The 9,499-nt window shown below is 43.5% G+C and overlaps 1 protein-coding gene across 2 annotated transcripts; it reads left to right on the forward strand.

Annotated features, from left to right (window-relative positions):
• The first annotated feature begins 2,885 nt into the window (after positions 1-2,885).
• Positions 2,886-8,790, forward strand: LOC100382062 (uncharacterized). 2 transcript variants are annotated; one of them, XR_552424.4, is made up of 5 exons: positions 2,886-3,821; positions 5,425-5,494; positions 6,086-7,276; positions 7,451-8,238; positions 8,322-8,790. XR_552424.4 is itself a non-coding variant. In NM_001174826.1 (4 exons), exons 1-4 carry the CDS (start codon positions 3,763-3,765, stop codon positions 8,018-8,020), a joined length of 1,890 nt encoding a protein of 629 aa, NP_001168297.1. In that variant the 5' UTR covers positions 3,603-3,762; the 3' UTR covers positions 8,021-8,244. The 2 variants fall into 2 exon arrangements, 1 of the variants encoding a protein (NP_001168297.1); NM_001174826.1 differs by lacking the exon at positions 8,322-8,790 and having other exon boundaries at positions 3,603-3,821; positions 7,451-8,244.
• Positions 8,791-9,499: the final 709 nt, after the last annotated feature.

Raw genomic sequence — 9,499 nt, forward strand, 5'->3', positions numbered from 1 at the left:
AGATATACACTATCACTGTGTCGCTGTACAAGCTTTCCACCCGTCATCTGTTGGACCCAAAGTGGCCAAGCCCAGCTAATGAATTGGATCCGAATACCTCCACTGTACATCTCCACACACACTGACAACCACATACGTGATGACGTGAACCATAAGCCCATTTCCAATCTCCCATCGTTCTAACTCCAGTACGCTCTGCCTCCACACGCATGGCTCGGCGGCTGGACGAGCACCTTCAGCTCTAGGCTCTAGACGTCGTCGATCCATCAGTGCTGAAGGCCGAACGACATGGTGTTTGAATCGTTTGCAAATGCTTCATGTCATGTAGATATTAAAGAACTTTTATTATGTCTGAATGTGTGTGTCAATGTGTGAGTATAACTATTACTTTGTTAACTGTTATTGTGTCTAAACTGAGTTCATGTGGGTTGAGCCTGAGTGTAAATTAACTTATTGGATTTGGATACTTGTTCTATGTGGTCATGTACTCATGTGGACATATTTGTGTTTTGTGGTCATGCTATCTTGTGGATTTATTTTCTCACTATTTAGTGGACGGTTGAATTTGAATTTAGACTACATCCACAACACCTCGTGAGTGTTTGTTTCCGGCTAATTTTTCCGTTGAGGCAATTTCCGTTCGTTTTCGATACATTTTCGGCCGTATTGGTTCGTTTCCGTAAACCCATATAACCCGGACCCGTTTCCGTCCGTGGTTGTTCGGATCCCGCACCCGTTTCCGACGATGTATTGCGGGAGCGGAAACGGGAGAAGGGTTTTTCCGTCCGTTTCCGTCCGTTTTCATCGCTACTAGGAGCACAAGGGGATGCAATATGACAGAAAATGTTTCGTGATTATCAAGAGTCTCGTAGCATACCCAATTAAAGGGTTCATACCAGAGCATGAAACTGTTAAGGAGTATCCAAATAAATTAATGATATAGTTTATATTATATCATATTATTTATATAGTAGAATCTAAATAAAGATGTTTATATAGCAGAATTTAAAAATAGATAGTGGAGGTAAAAGGTCAGCTAACCTTGGATCCACTCTCATCTGATCCCGATGGATCACTTCAACCGGTACCAACTCTACCTGGTTACAGTTTTTCTTTGGCCATAATCTTTGTGAAAAAAACTAAAGTTATGCATCTTCTACCAACCACATGGACGATTAAATTAAAGAAAGTAAACGTACTTACTAACATGGAGATAGAGGAGAATGATTGTATATGTCAAATGGCATCTCTGTCCCGTGTCCCCCGTTTAAACATCATACAACGGGCACATAGCTTCCTACATTCGATATACAGTACTCTAGCCATTCCAAATTATTTCGATATACAGTTAGGGGTAGTAATGGATTACGATTTAAATGATTCTTCATAATAAGTTAGGGCTCTTAATTAATTATAGTTCAAAAATAAATAGAAATAGATCTCGATTCTAATCCAATTTGATTTTAAATTTTATAGTGTAAAAATCTATATTACATTAACACCCCTATATACGGTACTCTATCCAATTCGATTCTCAAAGCATATCAAGTTAATCAAAATTATAAAAGTAACTATAAAAATCTACAACATCAAATAGATATACTATAAATATAATTGATATAGAATCTAACAATACTTATTTAGTATCATATATTATTCTATCATAGAAATTTAGTCAAACTTAAGATATTTTAACTGTTAAAAAAATAAAATTTAAGTGTATTTTTTTTTGTTATCGCATATTAAATTGAATCATATACATAGATAAAAATTATTAGTTTTATAAGGTTACATAAGTATAGTATAAAAACATATCTTAATCTAAAGATACTTATCTAGTGTCGATTTTTTATTTATACTAGTTAGTTGATGTTAAGATATTTTAATCTGTTAGAGTTTTTTTAAAATTTATTTTATATATCATCATTTAGAGAGTTATCTGGATTAAAAAATCCCGTTTTATGTAGCTTTGCAGTCCCCGTGATTTGTTTTTTCTAGAGAAATTCCGTAATAAACGATGGCTATAGCATCTAAACCTCTATTCCTGACCAGCAGAAAACGGAGTTGCGGACGGAGGACGGGAGGAGTAGGTTACTTGTATCTATAGCCGGTGCAGCTTTTTGCTGCTTCCCGCTGATGGTCCCGTTTCTCTCTCTTTGCTGCTGGTGTTGTGTTGGTTTGTGCTTTGCAGGCTGTACCTGTACTGTACCCTGCAGCGCCGGCCTCAACCGATCACAGAACAGGGAAAAAGAAAATACTTAGCCACATCATTATTTCCTCATATTTTCCGGGAAATATGGGCTGTAAATGTTTATATGCTTTTCTTTTTTATTATTATTACAGCTCTTTGAAGCAGCAACCAAGAGCACAGGGGCACGCACAGTCACAGCCTCACAGGGCAGGGCGCAGACAGACACAGAACGGCAAAGTCCAGGACAAGACGCACTTTCCAGCTCCTTTGTGGCTTTGTCCACGACGGTCGACGGGAACCACCTGAAACCTGATTTGGTGATCCACCAGGGATCACGGAGGACCGGGAGAGCGTGTCGAGGGGAAAATTAGTTTAATTTTTTTTGTTAATCTCTTCTAATATCTGTGATCACTCTGTCACCAAATAAACCGAATCGAGAATTTTTTTTTAAAAAAAACCGTCCCACAACGGGACAGTCGATGAAGCGGTGGGCAATCCTGAAACCCACACCGTAACCCCATCTGCACTGCACTGCAGCGTACTGTAGTAGTAAACAAAAGCCTGCGAATCTCTGTGCGCGCGGCCCCATATCTCCAGAACTTGTATTAATGCGCCTCAATTACTCCACCCTCCTTCCGCTCACGCGACTGCGTCCACGGTCCAACACGCATCTCATCGGCCGTTTGCGTAAACTGAAAGTGTGTGTTTCTCCTCCATCTTCTCTTCCGTCCGGAGGCGATTTTGCAGGCTTGTTTCCCGTTCCTTCTCTACCGCGTTTGGGCTTGCGGTCCTTTTGCACTTTTCTGCTCTACGGCAGGACTAGCAGCATCCTGTTGACCTGGCCGACTACTGACAGATCAGATCAGATCAGCCTCAGGCTCCTCAGACGGACGGCGTTGTCTTCTTCCCCACCCCGCAGCCTTTTTTGCTTGCAGCTTACTAGTATAATTATTATGGCGTCCTCTGTCTCTGCGTGACCGTGTCCCTGTTGGCCTGTTCTCCCCACCCCCAAACGAATCCTCCTCCCCCACGGAAACAGAGAGAGGACGACGATTCTTCTTAATGATCCTACTAGTTAAGAGCACTCAAATCCTCCACATGTAGACGAGGGACGGTGAAGACATAATAGTAGAACCTGCCCCACCTGCCTCCGTCGTCAAGTCGAAGGAGACGAGCCGCGCCGCTCCTGCTACTCCCACTCTCCCCAGCCCCCACTGCCTGTGCCTCTGTCTGCAACAGCAACCCACATCCACCTCCTCCTCCTCTGGTCCTCTCCCCTCCCGCGCTCCCGCACTCCTCTGTGCTGTTCTGTGACCACCCGGGCATTAACTGCCCGCATTGGTGGTTTCCTGGGGCGGGGTGGTTGGATTAGGTCGCTTTGCTGCTGCCCGCCCGAAAGCAGGGTTGCAAAGCCCACCTCCGCCCTTTCGGGCAGAAAGAGCCAGAGAGAGAGAGAGAGAGGTCGGGGCCGGGGAGCACACACCCATCACCCATGGCCTGACTGACCTCCGGACTCTCCCTGCTTCCGTCCACGCCGCGGGCCGCCCAGCTGACTGCTCCTGCCCTCCGCCATGGCGTCCGTCAAGCTCGGCTCCAAGCCTGACGCCTTCAAGCGGCAAGGCCAGGCATGGTAAGTTCTCTCTCTCTCTCTCTCCAGTGCTTTCCTTACCATCTTCCCGAGTTTCCTTGCGGGCGGGTTTTCCTGGACGGGTTAACCGGGCCTCCGTTACCCTGCTCTGCTGCTTCCTCCGCGCTCCTCCTACCTGCTGCTGCTGATGCCTCGGAATTCGGGGGGTTCCGGATGGGTTTACTGTTCCTGCTCAAATCCGTGTGGATTTTGCACGGCCACGTCCCGAAAATGCCACAGGTCAGCTGGTTCGGAGACCGTACCGCACGACGCCGTCGCCGCGGCTCCTCCTGGGGTGCATTTGTTGCGCGTCCTGAACCTACCGTGACGAGGGCATTCTCAGGCCTTGCAGTTTTGCAAGGCTGCTGCCCGTCCGTTCAGTTCTTCTGTAGTATAGTAGTTATGTATCTTTGTGTGTGTGTGTGCATCCCGAGTTTTCTCTGCTGTCGTATTACCTTTCAGTTTTCCTAGTAAATTATTGGGCTTGCTTGTCCTGTTCCCACTCTTCTAATCTTCTGCTCGCGCCCAAGCATGGAACCAGAACTCTGGGAGCAATGGGTATTTCTTCTTCTTTTTTTCAAATTGCTGGTTGCATTTGGTAGTAGGGTACAACACCGTACACGTGGGCCTCTCTGGTTAGGGGCACTTGGATCCAAGTCCTTGAGATTCGGTTCAAAATTTGAACTATCAACACACATAGGAGTGCGAACTATTCCCAGAGCATCAGCATCCTCCTTGTCAAACCGGGCCCTTTAAGTGTCTGCCAGAATTCAGAACTCAAAGTTTTGCCTGCATTGTGGGCTCCTGCAACTATGCTTTTGTTTTAATCTACATGTCTCATGTCCAACTGAGAAATACTCGTCTAGCGGCTGTTGGCAGCATTTGCTATTATCCTTTTACAAGCACAAGAAATAGGGTTCGTATATTTCGTGGCTAGCGGTTTTAGGTACCCTGCATGAGTGCCTTATTGTGCATACTAAATGCATTTAAGCGTGGTGGGTGCAGTTGATCACATGTTATATCGACAGAAATTCTTGTTAATTAGAGTTGACTGCTTCAGCCAATCGTTTATTGGGTGGGCCTCATGGATCCACATCACATCTAGTTGGCAGTGATATGTTATTGTTCCTAATAATGGATGCTGATGTAACTGTCATGTAATTATTTAGACATGAGTATTTTGGATTTGTTTTCGTTGTGCAAGTCAAAACCTTTACCTCATCAATCTCCTTCCAGCTGATTGCTCGTAACTATACCGATGTGCCTGTACAGGGATCATCGTGATTTTGTGCTCGTGGTAGTATACAACAAAAAGATGTGCTTTTATCTTAACGTCTGTTTGGTATATATTGTGTGTTTTTGTGAGAAATATATTGCAAAAATCTCTCTCTCTATATATATCTACACCTGACTCTGCAATATATAAGACATCGCTCGAATTGTTTATATGCAGGAATAGGATGTACAAATAATTCGAAATTGACATTAACCACTAGGTGGCCACCCATCATTGTTTTTTTACCATAAGGAGTCTCATTTTCCAGTTCTTACTTAATATACAAATTTATCTGAATTTCGATTGTTCTTCTGCTTGTGAACCTTTTAGGTTCTGCACAACAGGACTTCCTAGCGATGTCACCGTTGAGGTTGGGGATATGTCTTTCCACCTTCACAAGGTACTGTCCTTTTTTTTCTGTGGATGTCTATAAGCCATTAAGTATGCATTTACTGTTAATGAGTCCTACAATTGAAACTCTTTAGAGTTTTATTTGTTTAAGTCAGTAGCTACGAAAAACTGTCAAGATACTGGAAAACTGTTCAAAGTGCATGAGAGACGAATAAAGTTTATGTAACATGCAAAAGTTATCCATTCAGATCCTATAAGAACAAATAAACAGTTCCTTGGTTTGAATGAATCTCTTGTCATATTCTGGATTCCTGTATTTTCCTGGTGTGTGCAAGAAATAAAGCAAAAATGGTTATATCCCTTTTGCTGCTTGTTCCCGTCTAGCAAATGTTCTCTGTCCATATCCTGTTGCAACAATAAACAGTTCCTTGCTTTGAATGAAACTTTCATCATACTTTGTTTGACTTGGTGTTTCCTGTGTAAAGCTTCTTCTACTGGCATTTATGAAAGAATATGAAAATGGTTATAACCTTTTATTTCTGTTCCAATTCTTTTGCTTCACTTTCTTGCCTTGTATGCCTTTAATTAACATTTTTACATGTTGATTATTTCCTCCATAACAGTGTCTGTTTCATTGCAGTTCCCTTTACTTTCAAAAAGCGCCTTTCTTGAACGGTCAATTGAAGAAAACTCTGACCAAGAAGAATGCATCATCAAACTAAATGACATTCCTGGGGGTGCCAAGTCATTTGAGCTAGTTGCAAGGTTCTGCTATGGTGTGAAAATAGAGCTTTCACCTGCAAATGTTGTCTACCTACGGTGTGCCTCAGAGCATCTAGAAATGACTGAAGAAGTAGCTGAGGAAAACCTGATTGCACAGTCAGAAATGTTCCTCAACCAAGTGGTTCTCCGTAACTGGAAAGATTCCTTGGCAGCATTGGAAACATGTGATGACCTACTCCCCCATGCTGAAGACCTCCAGATTGTGAACAGATGCATCGAGTCATTGGCATCAAAAGCTACTAGTAATCCAAACCTCTTCGGATGGCCGATAAGGGAACATGGCATGATGCAAAGTCCTGGTGGCAGTGTACTATGGAATGGGATCAGCACGGGTGCAAGGCCCAGAAATTTCAATTCAGACTGGTGGTATGGTGATGCTTCATCATTGAGTTTTCCCATGTATAAGAGGTTAATCTCCACCATGGAGTCTCGAGGCATCCGGCCTGAAATAATTGCTGGTTCCTTAACCTACTATGCCAAGAAGTATCTTCCAGGACTTAGGCGTCATAGTCATAGCATGGGCACAATGCCTCTTACTGCTACTCTATCTGAGGTTGAACAAAAAAAATTACTTGAGGAGATCGACAGGCTTTTGCCTCTTCACAGGGGTATAGCATCGACAAAAGTTCTGCTTGGGCTCCTTCGCACTGCCATGATTCTGAAAGCCAGCCCCACGTGCATTTCTAACTTGGAGAAACGAATTGGCATGCAACTAGACCAGGCCACTTTGGAGGATCTGCTGCTGCCAAATTTCTCCTACACAATGGAAACACTGTACAATGTGGAGTGTGTGCACAGGATTCTTGATCATTTCTTGGCAATGGACCAAGCAAATGGTGGCGAGTCCCCATGCTTGGATGATGTCATGGCATCCCCATCCTTGACACCGATCACAAGTGTTGCCAAGCTAATTGACGGCTATCTTGCAGAAATTGCACCAGATATCAATTTGAAGCCTCCAAAGTTCCAAGCTCTGGCCTCTGCTATTCCTGAATATGCCCGGCCACTGGATGATGGCCTTTATCGTGCCATTGATATATACTTGAAGGTACATTCTATAACATTACTGTATTTCACAAGTTTTCATTGAGTGCTTTAGTCTTAATTTGCCTCATCGTAAAATGAACATCGGATACCGAAATGTCTGCATGCCTAGTCTATAAAAACATATCTTTGCAGGCTTGGAAGTGTTTATTAATGTTACATCTTCCCTTGTTGGCAGGCTCATTCCTGGCTGTCAGAAGCTGAAAGGGAGCAGTTCTGCCGGCTGTTGGACTGCCAGAAGCTCTCCCTGGAAGCATGCACCCACGCCGCCCAGAACGAGAGGCTGCCGTTGCGCGTGGTGGTGCAAGTCCTCTTCTTCGAGCAACTCCAGCTAAGAACCTCGATCGCAGGGTGCCTGCTGGTCTCGGACAACCTCGAAGGCTCCAGGCCTCTGCGGAGCGGCATTGCCACATCCGGCGAGGCTGGAGGCTGGGCCACGGCTGTCCGAGAGAACCAGGTCCTGAAGGTCGGCATGGACAACATGCGGACGCGGCTGGCCGAGCTGGAGAAGGAGTGCTCGAGCATGCGGCAGGAGATCGAGAAGCTGGGCGGGCGCGCTGGTAAGGGCGGCGGTGGCGGGTGGGCCTCCCGCGTCGTGCCCCGGCGACTGGGCCTGAAGGTGAGGTCGCAGATGTGCAGCGCCCAGGAGGGCTCCGTCAGTGAGCAGCACAGGAGCATGAGCGCCAAGCTCGACAAGCTGCAGGCTAAGGTGTCGAAGCAGAAGAAGCAGCTGGCCGCGGATGCCTGAAGTTGAGGTTTCGAGACTCCGGCTTCATGGCCTGACCTTGTAATTTTAGCCCGGTATCAATTGTTTTTGCCTCTCTTTTGTTGCCTGTGTAGCTGTTAGGCGAAACGACCGAGTGCAGTGTGTCGGTTCGTTCTTGAACCGTGGATGGTACCAAGAAGAATGGGAGTGTCCTAGCTAAGAACACGAACCTGATGTGATCAGTTAATAGTTTGTTACCGGTAAGGAAAATGTCGCTTGCTTGGTTACTTTTGTGATCTGTGACATGTCCGTTGCCTACATGTTAAACTTTTCTGTCTGCTAGGACTAAACTAGGAGTGCTGCTTGACTGCTAGTGGTGGAAGACGGCGGCACACCGCTATCACTTGGAGTGAGGGTTTTGCTCCTACTGTCGTCTTGCTTGGTTATAACTTATAAATATAAACGTCGGTTCAGATTCGAGTCGGGTAAAAGTCGGGTTCTTGTTCGTTTGGCATGACCCATATCCGACTCGTATCGGATCAGATTTATTCGTGTTTTTTTGTCGGATTTTTTTAGGTTAGATCGTTTTTTTCTTTGCGTTGGGTTTTAGGTTAAAAGTTATAATCCGTACGTCCCCCTATATTGTTGTGGGTCGGACCACCCATGCTCATGTTTACTTGGTTTGGTTATATGGTCTTATTTGTTTCGGACCTGGGGTAGGCATTCATATCAGATGTACGACTTCATATGACTATTTTATATGCTCAGCGTGTCCCAGACATCTGATTTTAAATGACTATCGGATCAGTGTACCAGATGTTTGATCTTAGTTGCTTAGTGTTGGATCTATTAAATTTTGTTGGTTAGTAGATAATCACATAATTTAGCCCAGAAAAATATATTCTGGTTTTTATATTTATTTTGATAGGTTAGAGATCAGATAAATAAATAACTTTAATGATAGAAAACTAAATATGAAATAATTATAAAATTTTTAACATAAGCTATGATGTCTACCATCACCTCATAAAATATGGACTTAAAATTTAACTTGTACTTGGAAAAATGGAAAAAAATATGGACTATAACCCTAGTGAACGGATGAGTGTTAGGTCTGTTGAATGGAATCGTTAGGGTTGGACATTCGGTTTTTTCTAAACTTCGGTTTGGTTTTTCGGTTTTAAAAAACTTAGGTTTTTCAGACATTAGAAACCGATCGGTTTTTTAGAAAATGAAAAACTGAGAAGCTCGGTTTTAGTTTTTTACTTCGGTTTTTTGGTAAAATTTGAATACCAAACTTATATTCAAGACATTACATATAACAAGTTTACATGATAGATTATACATAATTTTAAAAAGTAAAAATTATATAGGTACAAATATTTACAGATACATCATACATCACATACAAATAAGTGAATAATAATTTATTTGTATCACATATTTAGTTCACCTAATCGAATAGTCAAATTTGAGAATTGATAAAGTTTGGTATTCAGTTTTTTTGGTATTTCGGTTCGG

Source organism: Zea mays, chromosome 1, assembly GCF_902167145.1.
Source record: "Zea mays cultivar B73 chromosome 1, Zm-B73-REFERENCE-NAM-5.0, whole genome shotgun sequence".
NCBI classification, from domain to species: domain Eukaryota; kingdom Viridiplantae; phylum Streptophyta; class Magnoliopsida; order Poales; family Poaceae; genus Zea; species Zea mays.